General features: G+C 35.8%; 1 protein-coding gene and 1 long non-coding RNA gene across 2 annotated transcripts in view; one reads left to right on the top strand and one right to left on the bottom strand.

Annotated features, from left to right (window-relative positions):
• Nucleotides 1-958: 958 nt before the first annotated feature.
• LOC118746211 lies at nt 959-8,722 on the bottom strand. Its single transcript, XR_004993809.1, has 4 exons — nt 8,493-8,722; nt 4,065-4,434; nt 1,934-2,224; nt 959-1,264 (listed from the first exon to the last, which is right to left on the bottom strand). It is a non-coding gene; the product is annotated as an uncharacterized LOC118746211 (long non-coding RNA).
• A 3,974-nt stretch (nt 8,723-12,696) lies between these two features.
• Nucleotides 12,697-15,875, top strand: part of LOC118746571 (amidophosphoribosyltransferase-like) — a 4,472-nt gene continuing 1,293 nt past the window's right edge. Inside the window, exon 1 of the mRNA XM_036480414.1 lies at nt 12,697-12,726. Within this exon, the coding sequence (XP_036336307.1) occupies nt 12,697-12,726 (30 nt within the window). The remainder of the gene's footprint in view (nt 12,727-15,875) is intronic.

Raw genomic sequence — 15,875 nt, 5'->3', positions numbered from 1 at the left:
TTTAGGCGGTTTCGCAACTAATCGATGGGTGGTTTTGCAAATGCATCGGTGATATGTACATATGTGTTATATGCACACACAGTGGTAAGCAAAAATGAGTATACGGCGATTTTTGTTTTCACCTTTTTTTAACAAATATTTTTTTTTGTTATATTTTTATTAAAATTTGGGCCATGCTTTAACGTAAGCCATATACATATCAAACTTTCAAGCTTTATAGAGAGCTTAAAAAATTAAAAAAATGTTGACTAAGAACTTTTTAATCTGAATTTATATAAAATTTTTGGGTTTGCAATTTTTTTAGTCGGTTGAATTTTTGTATAACCGAGTTTAAGTTCTAAGCGGCTAAAAATCGAGCTGATTTTAAATAATTTTTCATTTGCCGACACCTTTTCGCGATGTTTTCCATATAACCTTGAATTTTGTATGGTAGAAAGTGCGCAAGACTTTGGCGAAGAAAAAAAATTAATGCCAATTTTTATAAATAGCACGTGTTATCTATATGATAAAATCCACAAAAGCCGTCAGCAAAAAAAACAAAAATATAAAAAATCGGCGGCTTAAAAGTTTACAGGGTATAAAACTGCGTACGCAAAAATTTTATAAAAATTCAGCTTGAAAAGTTCTAAATTTTTATGAAAATTTGTTGAAAGTTGTTGAAGTTCTAAAGTTTGATTTAAATATATAGTTTTGGTTAAATCACGAACCATATTTTTATAACAAAATAACAAAACAAAAAATTTAGCTTTAATAACCTTGAAAATTAAAAAAAAAACACCATTTATTCATCTTTTTTCAATAAAAATTTTTTCTTCCTCGAATATTAAAAAAAAGTTTTTGTTGTTTTTTTCATGCACTCTTTATAGGCATATTTAATTAAAAAACGAAGTCATATGCCTAATATACATCTACTAAATATGCCATTAACTTAAATAAATTCCATACAAATGCATGTGAATATAGATATAGTTGTAAATATACGAAAGAATATAGGAATTTCATAGTTAAACCTTTTTTAATGCATCGGCCAATCACAACTTATATAAATAAAATACATATTCATATGTATGCATCTCTACACAACTAGAACCCATGCACATATTTTTCAGCGCATACTACCACACTTATCATTTTTAAATCATAGTTTTGGAATTAAAAATTCAATTATTATTTAATTATAATATTTTGCTCCCGTTCACTGCACCGAATTTCCGGCCTTTTTCATGCAGTTCTGTTGTCTTTTTGTTACTTCTAAAAATGTTCACTAAAATTGTAAACAAAAAAAGTTCAGTTAAAGCCACGTTCACGAATTGAAATTAAAAAAAGGAAAAAATCTAGTAAAGAGGAGGAGTATAAGCGAAAAGGAATTCAACAGAAGTTTTTACTAATATATAAAAATTAAATATTCTCTTTTTCAAGTTCATTATGCAAATCTGTCTCACAAAAAAAAAAACAAAAAAATAAAAGAGAAGAAGCAAAGCATGGGACAATTTTAATATCTTAGGTTCCGCCTAAAACACAAATGGCAAGCCAAAATAAATGAGTTACAAAGAAGAGGAAGAGCTGGTTACAATCAAACACAAAAAAGGACTAAAAGCTAGACTTTTGACAAATGACGAATATGTACGCGCATACATACCAACAAAAATATTTACAACTGTGTACATTTTTTTTTTAAATGAAAAAAATAAATTTTACTTGCCATGTTAAAAACACGAAAATGAATTTGGCTATAAAAAAATTGCTTATTTAAAGCCCGATTTTTAATGGCTGGCGCCACGCAAAACAAATTCTTAAAGGCATGGACAAAATGTTTTGCTTCAAAGCCGATTTAATTGAAAATAAAAACAAAATCCTAAGCTAAAGCCAAAGTAGAAAAGTAAAAGTTTCAAGCAAACAAATTGGCTACAAATCTTCCCAAAAATTTACCTACCTTACGCTTCGCAGCGGTCGCTACTTCCACCCACCTTTCTAAATCACAATCGCCATCGCTGATTACCTTCACCGCCTTTTCCGCCTTTCATCCAACTGAGAAACAAAATGAAATTAAGTATTTACTTATGGAAAAGTCGTTGAAATCATAACGAATGGTCTTTGCTATGTCTTCAGCGGGCATTCTTCATTTTGGTTTGTTAATTGAATTCGCTGACGCGTTCCAGCTGTTTGTTTTTCGACGATGCATTGATTTGATACGCCTGTATTGGTTTCTAGAATATTTAATTTGCTGTAGAAAAAGCGAGGAAATGTATAGAAGTAAATATGTACATATGTATGTATGTATGCAAATATGTAAATATTTTTGTATGTTTATACGGCAGATGTTCCATTGGTAATTAATGTCGGAAAATACTGCGACCAGCGCCATTTTCATTTATTTAAGATTGTTGATTTCAGGGCTTATTAAATAAAATATCAACAAATCTGAACAATAAGGACGAAAAAAGTATTTTTATTTATGTAGAAAAAGTGTTTCTGGCTAAGTAGATACCTACTTCCTTTTTCCTAAAAATTTGGAGTGACTAATTGACTTGCATATAAATAACGCGATAGGTATCTCGTGACCGTATTTCGAGCGATCAATATCTCTAAATCTTAAATCTCTAAATAAGCTCTGGGTCGAAACCAACCTAGTACAGACCATTTATAGTTTACTCCGCGACATATCTGTCGTGGTTCTGTCAGAGATCGCCTGCACACAGGGTGATGTCCTTTCCAAGTGGCCCTTACAGTTAGGCGAAGACTTCTGGTCTGTCTCAAGGTTACCTGAACTTGCAGGCCGGCCGTCAACTACAGCACGACTGAACTGGTAATGTTTACCAGCAGGTATTAGATCACAGATGTGGTTCTTGCTTTAACCGGAGGTTTCTCGGAGAGGTTCAAGTACCTAGGAATGATTTTGGAAAGGGAGCTGACGTGAAGGCCAGCTATTGAGGAAAGGGCAAGAAAGGCGTCGATTGCTTTATACTGCCGCAGGGGAGCTGTTGGTAAGATATGGTCTCTGGTGTAATCAGCTAGAGAAGGCTACACTAGCTAAGCGATAAGAACGCGCCCAACGAAATGCCTTAATCGGTAATACATAGTGCGAACAAATAACCACACCTACATTGGCGCTTGACGTCATGCTGAACAAAAGCCTGTAGATATTGTAGACAGAACTATCGTAGCTGGAACCGCTATTAGGCTCAGGAAAGCTAGGTGGTTACCAGGCTCGAAAACGGGATACTCTGAAATTCTGGAGCGCTTCAATTTCATTTCTGAGTAGACAGATTTCTTCGCCGCTGAAATCGCTTCTACTAGCTTCTTCTCTAACTGACTGGGTCGGGCGGCGTGACTTGGGGAAAGGAGCAGTGAACTTTTTAGGGATGGATCAAAAGGAGGGTTGTTCTGCCGCCAACTCCCCATTAGAACTAAGTTCAGGCTTCCAGACTACAGCAGCGTCTTTTGGGCGGAAATAGCTGCTATAAAAGAAGCTGTGGACTGACGACTTGGCAAAGCAAGGCATCCCTGAAACGTTATCAGCAGACAGGGAGCAGCTGGGTACACCGCTAAACTGAGTATCGAGGGCGATCAAAGGAGCTCTTTACGCTTTCCAGGCCTCAGATTTGCCTGTTGGTTGGAGCTCTAATAGATCACTGTGCGGTAATGTTAGGAATTTTTCCAGATACCTCCTGTAGCAGCTTTCAGGAGGATGGTGTGGTGGAATAACCTCAACGATTTTTATTAGATTGTCGGACCTTCGCTATCTTGACTATCCCTGAGCATCTCTCGCATTAAAAATGAGTTACGAAAAGCAATTTCGCGGCTAAAAAATAACAAAGCTGCTAGAGTTGTCGGCTTGCCAACTACACTATTCACGTATGGCAGCGTGGAATTGATAGGGTACATGGATCAACTCATATGCAGAATTTTTAAGTATATAAACGGTTGCCAGAACATAGGATAAATGGAAAAAAATAAAGCTAAAAAAATCTAAATTAAATATTTTATACAGTTACGGCTAGATTAGCAAATCAAATATATAACTTGATAACGGTGTCACTGAACGGAGTACACCTCGAACGTACCTTTCCTGGCCAACGATTCCCTGCAATATCAATATGGCCTGGTACCCAAATGAGACTGACCGGTAAAAATTCCCTCGAAAAGTCGAGCAATTTAACAGACATTCGACTGCTTCATTAATGCTAGCTCTGCCTGATGCTAGCGCCCTGCTTTAAAGAACCATCCACCGATACTTTCGTAAAGCTTCGACCCATCCATGTAGAAATTCACCGGTTTCGTCCTGCAACTACTGCTTTCCGTTCGCTCATTCCTAAAGGCGATGTGAGAGTCGAAACCAGTCTTCCCACGCCGATATCGGATAAAGTCGAAGCCTTTCTCCGCCGAAGTTAAATATCATGACATTTGTCGTTATTTTGCATCCTATATCTGAAACTAAAAATCGCATTAAACATTATTAAGTTTGCAGCTAATATTTTGAGCAATCTAAGAAAAAAGAAAGAAGCTAAAGAGGATGTTTCCTGCTTAGCCCAAATAAAAAAGCTAAATCTACACACTGATCATGTTATCAGCCAAATAGTCAGAGCACTCGTTCCTTTATTTCAAGACCAACAAGTGCTACTTTGGACTGAGTAGGCAACTGAAAAGTAAAGTCTTCTCTCGTTGTTCAAAAATCACACTCTATAAGTCACCCATCATGTCGTGCTGGTGCATGGCGTAAAAGCATGAACAATGAAAATATGTCATTAGGCGACTTTTGGAGTATTTGGGAGAAAGATTCTGTGGGGCCCCTCTATTTGCCCAATGGCAGAAAAAGAAATGATGATCAAAATAAGCTTTACTATGACACTCGTGTAGACATATTACAAAGAATTTAAAGATGAAAGTAAGTATTCAACGCGGAAGGAACCACCGGTTGATGAAAAGGCCAAATTGGAAGTGACTTGATAATACCAATTGACTGACGTGCTTTATTGAATTTGAAAGAAAAACTAGAATTTTGAAGAAAAGCACAAACCTTTAATTTCCCATTAAATTGAAAACCCAATTATCGCACTGCAGGTGGTCTTTTTGAGAAGCATTTTCATGTAAAATCCCACTTGGAAGTTTGCCTAGAGGCTATTAAAATCGTTTTTTAACCGACTCCAAAAAAGGAGGAGGTTATCAGTTCGTCGGAATATATATATATTTTTTTTTGTTATGTATGTTACCGCATAACTTTGGACCACGTCAACCGATTTCGATAATTCTTTGCAACGGTAGGTAGTGTCTCAGAGGTGGTCCCATACTAATCAGTTTTTTTTTTTGCTAAAAATGACTTGTTTTTACATATCAACCTGGGAGTTGAAAAGGGAAGGAACAGGTTGAAAATCAAAATCTACATTGAAGACAATAAGCGTAAGTGCTTTTCAGACGCCAGCAATAATATCTATCTGTATGTTCCTTCCAATCTCCGCATATAACAAGGTATTGCAAAATAAAGCAATAAATTCAAATAAAATAAATGCAATAAATATATGTAAGTAGTAGATAGTTCTATCTACATAGGTACATATCTGCTGAAAAATCATTTACTTAGACCATTCATAAGATAAACACACCACTTCTTCTTCGCGTTTGCAACTGCATAGCTTAATAATATGAATTTTCCGTGTTGAAATGAAAATGACTACGAAGACAGGCGGACTCCATACCAACTACTTAACAAAAAAGTTGTCTCTGACCGAGGTCAGCTCATTGGTTTCCCCCTTCTAACCAATGCGGCGGCACTTGAATTTCATTTGCCAAAAAGCTTCTGGTTTCTCATTTTCAGAGTCTGAAATTTATGCGTGTGCGTTGTTAAAAAAAAAATACGAATTTACTCCACATTAGAACCGAGTTTCAGCAAGGGCTTTGCGAAAGAGTGGGGTAAGGCAGAAATAAGCGCTGTAATGTGCTTGAGGCAGATAATATTTTGACTGGTGGTTATCTGTGTTCGAACATCATAAAATTGCTGTGAATGGTGCGTACGGAGGTAGAAATTTTGTACAAACCAACACATACATACATAAGTATGTATGTATGTATGTACACAAGTATTTATTTTGTTGCCCTCTACGCATATGTTGTAAGAAATTGCGACCACAGCGTCATTACGAAAAAATACACTTACGAAGATAATAATCCCAAAAACCCCCTCCAAAATGCCACAAAATAGGTATCTCACAATGAGGAAAGTTTGAGCTTTGATGTTATGGTGCGGGTCTAGGTGGAATACTGCGGATGTGTGTAATATCCCTGTAGTGAAATCTCTACATTCTGAAATCACTCCTGTGGCATAAAATTTTTATAAAATTCTTGCTCTTTTCCCATAAACCTGCCTTTACATGGGGCGATTTTTGTCGTTCAACCAAAATCGATCCTTGTAAATGGCACTTCAACCGTAAATTGTAAATGTTTTGTTTGTTTCTCCGTCGACCGAAATCGACCAGTGTAAAGGCGGCTGCTATTAGGATTGGCCGGACAGGAATCACACCTGGTTCCTGCTGAGTGGTAGTGCGCTCCTCTCGCTACTATAGTTAGGTTTTTTAAGTAGACTGAAGTGCTGCCACTATTTTCGTAAGTGTTCGCATTAACGTTATCAAAAATAAAATCTATATTAGACCATCCTCCATTTGTATGTTGAAGTGTATTAGATGAGGTGATTGATTCGGTTTATCCCAAACCGGTTTTCACCGTTTTTTTAAGATATCTATAGGCGGTTTTTTTAAACCAATTTTTTTCATTTTATACAAATCTTGACCACGTCATAATAGTTTGGGGTTTTTAAAAGTTTTTAAGGATTTTTTCAATTTAAGGGAATCCGTAAATAGTTTCAAAATTATAGCCTAGGTTATTTGGGGATGTACAGTATGTCATATTTGATTCCAATAAATTAATGTGTTTTCTACATGTTTGGCCGAGCTTCTCCTCCGATTCGTGTTCTTGATGATGTGACAGAAATGGAGAAATCTACACTTTCACCCCATCTCCGAAGAAACTTTTTTATGGCAGAAATACACTCGAAGGTTAGCCATTGAAAAACTTTTTTTGCTGTTCCTCGGACGAGAAATTGAATCACGGACCTCTCGATTGGTAGTAGGCACATTTAAATAAGCACTCGGCAATGGCGACAAGAGCACTACTCAAATCCGAAAAACGTCAGAAAATGTGCATTAAAACATTAAAAAAAGGTAAAGTAAAATTAAATTTGAATTTTTCACTGATTTATATTTATTTTACTTTTGATCTAAAAAAAAGTTGAAGTTATTTCCTTTTGTTTTTTTTTGTAAATAAAAGCTATATTTACTGTAGTTTTATTTTAATTTTTTATCATGACTTCATACCAACATAAGCATTTTCACTGTATGAAAACTACGTAAAATTAAACCGGTTTATCCGGGTTTTTCTTAATTTCAAAATAGGGAACCAGGTTTTTCAAATTGCAATTTTTCATATACCTCAAAAACCGGTTCTGGGCAAAAGGCGAATAATCGAATACCTAATATGCAATAGGGCATTTCTGATGTCTAAATATCCGGTTAGATATTCGAGTCTACGTATAAAATCCGGTCTATGTTTATTCAATTTGTTATCCGAATGTGCGGGCAATATCCGCTCATATAGTAACCCGAATATCTAGTTATTCTAAACAGCATTCAAACGGCAATCCGAATGTCCGGATAATAACCGCTCACTTAGTAAACATTTAAACGGATTCGCATAGTTTTTCTCAAAAGTAGTGCATATGTCATAATAAGTAATAGAACACTTCGTTAATACCTAAAGAATTACTTTTTGTTTGTGTTTTGTAGATTAGAGTAGCCGGCCACTATCCGAATAACCGAATATAAACACACAATTAGGAGTATTGGGATATCCGGGTGTTCTATTTCTTTATTCAGATATTCGAATATACCCATAGTCAAAAAACCCGGATAGAACTTCCAGCTCTAGCATGTCTTCTTCTTGCTTGCCACTGTAACCGCATAAGCGATTCTGGCCGAGTTCAACAAGCCCGCCAGTCGTTTCTTTCCTGTGCCAACTGCTGCCTTTTGCAAATGCTAAGTGAAGCCCTTCTCTACTTAGTCTTTCCATCTCAGTGGGGGCCTCCCTATTCCTCTGCTTCGAGTTGAGTACATTCAGACATGACCAAGCCAGCGGAGTCACTGTATTTTAATTCGCTGCACTATGTTCATGCCGTTGTAAATCTCATACAGCTCATCGTTCCATAGTCTGCGGTATTCGGCGTCGTCAACGCGCAAAATGCAAGAGCCGCCTTATCAGATGTTTTCAGTGTCCATGCTTCTGCGCCATACACCAGCAGCGGCATTATACAAAATTTAGTTTCTATAAGATATCCCACCAGTTCAGTCCGCTCGCATTCATCAAAGCTCTTTCCATTCTGAAAAAATAGGTTTCTTTCTAACGAGACCTACTTCAACCTTCGTATCAACTTCATACTTAATATGTACCTGGAATTTAGGTTACCACTTGAAGCACTGCGTACTACTTTTGTAAGCGTTTGAATCAATTCAACGGGCCAATCTGAAAGAAAAACGAAATAAAATGACTCACCGTGTTGTTATTGCAAATATTTTCTTTTTCAATGGGTATTACAAAAATAACTTTATGAAAAGTTAATTATGTATTTTTTTTTCAAATAGCGTTTAGGATTATGCATACTTCGCAAAACTTCGCACAACCATTTGTACCAGTGCAATAAAAATGTAACTTAAGAAAATGTGCAGCAAAATCTAAACTCAACAGATCACTAAGTTTTTAAAAGTTTTGCTAATTTCTGGGTAATGGAATACATACAAAGTACATACGAAATTACAGTTTGAAGTTTATGCGAAGTTGTGCGAAGTTATGATAAGTATGCATCATCAGACGGTTTGCGGTTAATTGCTGTGCCTTTTTGCTACGCCCAAATTCTTAACTAACTAACTACGAGTACTTTGCACATTTTCAAAGTAGAACGGACTAAATAAAAAACTTTGAGCTCCACTGGAATATTGTCTGAATATCGTCGCCACCGCTCTGAAAGATGTAGTTTTCTTCACATCCTCTGTCTTAGCATCAACATGCCTATCAGGCGGGGAATACTCTTAGACGGCTCTACAAAATCTGTTTGCCAGACTTAGCAACGCCGTCACTAAGAAACAATTCGTCTTGGGCATTTTTGTAGACGTTTGGGGTGCTTTTGACAATGCCACCTTCGACAACATGTGCAACTCGGCTCTAAGTCATGGAGTCGATTCTGAGCCGGCAAATTGGATTCGCTCAATGCTTGCGCAGAGGTTCGTTAGGATTCAGGCAGACGGGCGTCAATATATTACGTTACGAGTTCATTGGGGCTGTCCTTAGGACGGTGTGCTTTCTCTCTTGCTCTGGTGTTTAGTGATTGGTTACTAAAGTTATCTACGCCCAGGCTACATAGACCTAATTACAGGCCCTTTTGGACAGTTGTGAGCAGGAAAGCCCAAATATCACTGAGTGTGATTGACACTTGGTTTCGTGAGACTGGCTGTCCGCTAACCCAGCCAAACCTAGTGTCGTTCTCTACTCTTCACTAAAAAAAAGAAGGTTAGACGGCCTTTTTTCCCCTGCCCTTAAAGGAGTAAATTTTTATCATTTTAGCGTTAATGTCTTAAGTTTTTTGCTGCCCTAACATTTTCTTGGCTTACTAAAAGAGTACTTTCTTAACGTCACAAAGTACACATTAACGGTCGAATTTAGTCTTGCAAATGCTACTGCATGCTCACGAAGACTTTAGTTAACACTACCTCACTAGACAAGCTTTCCCTGCAGGGTATTGTGAGAAAAAAATATTCAGAAGTTTTTTTGCATTTACATACTTGTGTATGTATGTATGTACGTACATATGTATGCATGTTTATATGTATTAAAATCATCAAAAAGGAAAATGTTGCTTTTTAGTGGAAAAGCTAGCTCTAAACTGTCTTCAGCTACACCCTTGCTACCAAAACAAAGTTCGGCCTTATTGTCTTCCAACTGGAAATTTGAGGACGACTGTCTCGAGCTCGGTGTGCTACAATTGACCAACATGCTACTTATGCATTACCGCTGCCCGCTGCTTGATGCCACTTTCATCGCCCCTTGCTGGCTTCATGCATAATTCAGCAGCACATTCTGAATGATTATTCTTTATGGGACTGTTTATTTCATCTGACCATTTATTTCATTTTTCTTCGAGTTTGCCTTTTTTCGCTCACATATTTTTATTTTTTTTATTTTACATAACAAATAAATATGTACATATACATACATATGTATGTATGAACATATTTTCCTCTTTCTTCCTCTGGCACTTCTAAGATTCATTTTTGGCAGCTTTGGCTCCAGCTTCGATTTTCACTACTTGGAGGATCATTTACGTTTTTTGTTATGTGAGCGCTGGTGGATGAAGTGGGATGTATCATAATTTTTTTTTTCTTTAAATTTTTGGGGAAGAAAGCTTCAGTCACTTTCTTACAACGCGTCCTCCAAAGCCGATGATACGCATATCCACGATTTAATTTTTGCATGCCGGCCGCAGTGGTGTAGTGGTAAGCAGTGCGTGCTTCCACTCCGCAGGGCCTGGGTTCAAGCCCTGGTCAAAGCAATATTGCAAAAAAAATGAAGAAAACAGTTTTTACTTAACTGCGGTCACCCCTGGGCAGGCTATGGCAAACCTCCGAGTGTATTTCTGCTAAGAAAAACAGCTTCTCATAAAAATACCGTTCGGAGTCGGCGTAAAACTGTAGGTCCCTCCGCTTTGTGTGACAACATCAAGGCGCACGCCACAAGTCGGAGGAGAAGCTCGGCCGAACACTAACATATGTGAAAGCGCCAATCTATTATTATTATTATTAATTTTTGTATGAGACGTGGAATTGCCTGAGTAGCTCATGGAACTTCAGAGCAATGTCATCCAAGCAGTCGCTTCATAATCCACACTTTCTGTTTCTACTAATACTATGTACAATGACTCAAACAAATGACAACGTGTTGATTTTATTAAATATTCGTAATGCATTTCGAGAAAAATTTTTGTTTGTAATATTTTTTTCCAGAAATACCCTGGAAGCTTTAACCAAAACCACAGTTTTAAACTTAACACAAAATTTGGGAAAATTCAACAAATTTCATTAAAATTTCAATTTTCTAAACTGAGCCATTAGAACAAAAATTGCGTTGATTTTAGAGAATTTTTTTTTACAGACTGGGGTTCATTTCTTTTTTTAATTTTGTTGCGAACGGTCGCCCGCATTGTATTTCATAAGAAAAAAGCGTAAAAATCCGTACTCAAAAAAAAAAAAATCTCAAGAATCAACGGGATTTTTTAGCCGTTTGAAACTTACACTTCGTCAGACTAAAATTGTGTGGGCTATTAAATTGCATACCAAAAAATGTTCTAGAGGTTCGCAATTTAAAAGTTGAAATTTTTATAAAAATTTGTTAAATTTTTTATAAAGTGTGAAACTGTGTTTTATATTGTTTTGGTTAATGCTGGGACAATATTTTGATACGAAAATAACAAAAAAATTTTACTCGAAAAACATTATGAATATTTAAAAAAAAAATGAGCACGTGACCACTTGTTAGAGTGGTTGTATGTACATACTTTCCAAAAAATTGTCAAGTATTTTTGTTCACATCAAGTTGTTTTATTTCGTTTCACTGAATACTGAGGTATTTTAAAGCCAAAATATTACCGCGTTGATAATAGTTTGTTTATGGATATAATTTGTATGGACAGTGGTATTGGATAGGCTTAATGTTAAAAACAAATTCCATTAATGATATGCGTTACATAAAAATATAAACTAAAGCTATGGAATCGACAAATATTTGATACCCAAACGAAAACTTTAAAAAGTGTAGGCATTCCCAGCAAAGCTCGGACAATCTTATAATTATATTATTTATTTTTTATTTTTTCAGACAATTGGTATTGAAATCTTAGTCATGAGCGATTAGGTACTGTTGCACCTAAACGAATACTTTAACAAGCAAAACTGCCATGGCATGTCATTCAAGAAAAAACTATGCACCCACAACGAGTCGCTATTTGATGTCGGGTTCTGGGCTGGTGGAGTGATCCGGGGGTAATTGTTCGAAAATGATTACAACAAACTTCTTATGACCTGAATTAGATGGCATGGACCTGGAAAATATGTGGTTTCAACAGGGCAGTGGCACTTGACACACTTAGGCCGATATCTTGCGATTTGACACCTTTGTACTTCGTTCAATGGGGTTAGGTACCCTGTATCTGGAATTTTAATAGAATTACTTACAATTTTTCATTAAAAGCGATTCGATGAGTTAACGATTATTTAACATGCTTCGGTGATCGGGCTTATTTTACACCTTTCGATATGCAGATTTTGTGTATTTACAATGAAATTTTTGTGAACTATTTCCTCAAATTTTCACAATTATCAAACTATCCCATGATTAGCTAATCATAACTTGGATAAAACGTACATGCCCATTTTAGCTACTGGAAGGATAATCAACCACGGGTTAAGAGTAATGTTAATCAGACCTTGAGCAAAGACTGAAGAATTTTCAATTTTTTAGTTAAATTACGGTAAAAATTTCAAACGATGAGATGTTGTTCAAACAAAATTGGGTTTATATATTGAAAAATATTAAATTATTCGAAAGATGAATCCTTCGAGACATTCGGGGCATGACGTATGTATGTATGTTGGCATAACGTGACTTGGCATTTTTCGCTTGAAAAATATATATTTTTGCAAACGATAAAACCAGATAATTGTTCACAACTAGGCTTAATTATGTAACATTAATTTTTTAAGTAACAGAAAAATCGAGTTTCCTTAAAATTTCTACTTTCTCTGCATTTCGAACTAAAAAAATTAATATAAAAGATTGAAAATTTTAAAATCGGGCTCGACAAGTCTGTTCTAAATTTTATTATCTTTCATTAAAACAATTAATACATTCAATTATCCGGACTATTTTGAATAGTAAATTCCAGTTTGAGACCACTGTGTGAGGCACACGTAGGCTGAAAAAGACGGTTGCGATACTACCGACAACAGGCCCTCTTGCTTATGAAGTCTGATTCGATACGAATATTAACATTAAGTTTTTAATATGCCGTATATTAAAGAAAAAAGTTTTAAAATTAACACTATACAACTCCGATAAAAACATGAATATGTGTATGTAGTCCTTAAAATCGTTGGCCCATAACTACATACCAAGTCTCTGGTTGGTTGTAATGATGTGCGAATTGAACTTATCAATAGATATTCACTATATGTATGTGCATCCACCTGTACATATGCACATATGTAAGTTCGTATGTAGAGGCCTTGGTGCGATTGAACTGTATGGCAATTTACAAAGGATTTTCGGCAGAACGACGGGACAAGTATCTTCGCATTCCGAGAGAAATTCTAAAAAATCATACCAGCGGGCATTATCTTCTCAAACCCAAGTGGCCCGCAATGTAATGCCCACAAAGAGTATACAAAACAGTGTTGCCACAAAAAATTACCAAATTCCTCAAAAACAAGTTAAAAATCCTCAAAATCCGAACAAATTATTCAAAATGTTCTTATTAAAGATATGGTATATTGTATACTGCATACTATTTACAGGTACTTAGTATAAAAATTAATTACGTTCTCCAATTCAATTGGTACATTTGTTCCGTTCAAAAAAAGTAGCACCGTTATTTTGTATGCCTTGGTTTGTATATAATATTGCTGCAACTATATCAGTGCTCAATCTGGTCCTCAAGTCAGTCCTACACATTTTTAAACTACCAAATACACGTTCTACTGAAGCATTAGAAACGGGCTATATTAGTAATGCAGATATAATTCTTTTATTTGGGGAAACTTATATAAATCTGAAGAATCTTTTAATTCAAAAAATGTTCTCTACAATTTTCTGGATCTAATGAAGAATCAATATAAATATCCTTATGATCGAACAATGCGTGTTCTCTCCATTCGTTACCGAGATTTTGCAAGTTCAAAATAAGTTGAAAATATAACGATGGGATGAAACAAATTATCGATAACATTATGAATATTTAGCAGCAAACGCAGATGTGCTTAAGAGCGAAAAACACCAAACACGGGGCTTGACAAACCAAGCCGAAATATCCCTTTGCTTACATATATTTATTTTGTGTGGGGGTGTTTGAAAATTTGACAAACCGTTTGAGGGAAATGTGAACAGAAATCAAATTGAACGATTTAACAACTGTGTTGTGTAGAACATGGTTGCATTTGTTAACTGCAAATATATCGAGAGAAAATTCCTCAAAATGAAAATCCTCAAAAAATATTAAAGCGGTACCTGAAATTCCTCACGTTCTGAGGAAGTACTCACAAAGTGGCAACACTGATACAAAAATACGTACATACTATAACTATATACATACTATAGATATATGCATGTATGTATCTCCCGGAATAAGCAGCGCACTAGATACTGTTTTGGCAATATCATACGATTTTATTATACGTGCGCGCATTCATAACAGGATACATACCCACATCCATGCATTCGCCCATTTGTACAAACATATACTTACATATATGCATTTACGTGAGTGGGGGGATGCATGTACATTAGCGTGGTCCAAAAATACACTTGAAAAAGTAAAGTCGGAATTTGTATGCTCTCACCCCCTAGGATGGTTCTATACCGAAAAAATATACCCCTATTTTTTATTTTAAAGTCAAAAGATATTTAGAGGTCGCTCAAAGCGCCCAAAGTTTTCCATGTATTTTTATAATGGGGGAAAGAACCATTTTTCGTAGAACTGGTATGGAATTCTTAAAAATCAATATTTTTCTATCGGATTACTCTGTTTCTCTGCAGCAGATTCCCAATAATAATACTCAATTGTTTATTTAACCATTTTTTCATCGCAACTATAATTTATAGGTCCGCCAGAAACTCTCAAAACCCTGAAAAAATGAGGGGACTAATAAAAAATCGTTAGTATCAAAAAAGTAGTTAAAAAAACAGTTATTTTTTTCCCCCATTATAAAAATACATGGAAAACTTTGAGCGATTTGAGCGACCTCTAAATATTTTTTTGATTTCAAAATAAAAAAATAGGGGTATACTTTTTTTCGATATAGAATAATCCTCGGGGGGTGAGAGCATTACAGTTTCGAATTTATTGTTTTTGGACCACCCTAATGTATGGTATGATTGTATGTGGTATGTGGTAAGATGTTATTGCTTGTGCGGTCGAAGTGGCCAAATAAATTTTATTTGTTTTTCTCCACAATTGAATAAAATGTTCTTTTAATGTTCTGCTGAAAAGTTCCAATCGCACTCAAGCTAGCTGGTGTTTTATTACAGTGGGGATTATGATGATGGCTAGCACACATTTCGTAGATGTTTGGCTCCAAGGCAGCTAGCTATGTTGTTTGACTATTGGACAAATGGCGCCTTCGCTGACACTATCGCCATCGGCAGCTAACTGGCCAATCGTTCATTGTTTTGATAATCATTTTTATTTGGTTATGTGCATTTTCCTTTTATTGCTTTTACAGTTAAATGTTCGTTCGCCTGGAAATACTTTGGATGGATGCATATGTTAAGCATTTGCCAAAGGCTTTTAACCAATTTTTGGCTATTTCTTTTTTTGGTTTAGTATCAATTGCTTGCGCAGATTTAGAATATAAAATTGCTTTATTGAAAGGATGTGGTGAGTACTTATGTATGTATGTGCCTGCATGTATAGTTTTATGTATGTATGGTACCTGGGATCCCGAACTGTTTTCTATGTCCTGGAATCGCGGGATTACAGCTTCGGGAGCCTGAGATTTTTAATGAGTTTTTTT

Source organism: Rhagoletis pomonella, unplaced genomic scaffold (assembly GCF_013731165.1).
Source record: "Rhagoletis pomonella isolate Grant_MI unplaced genomic scaffold, Rhpom_1.0 Rhpom_scaffold_00010, whole genome shotgun sequence".
Taxonomy (NCBI): Eukaryota; Metazoa; Arthropoda; class Insecta; order Diptera; family Tephritidae; genus Rhagoletis; species Rhagoletis pomonella.
The sequence above is the reverse complement of the archived record's forward strand: the minus strand, read 5'-3'. Positions and strand labels throughout refer to the sequence as shown.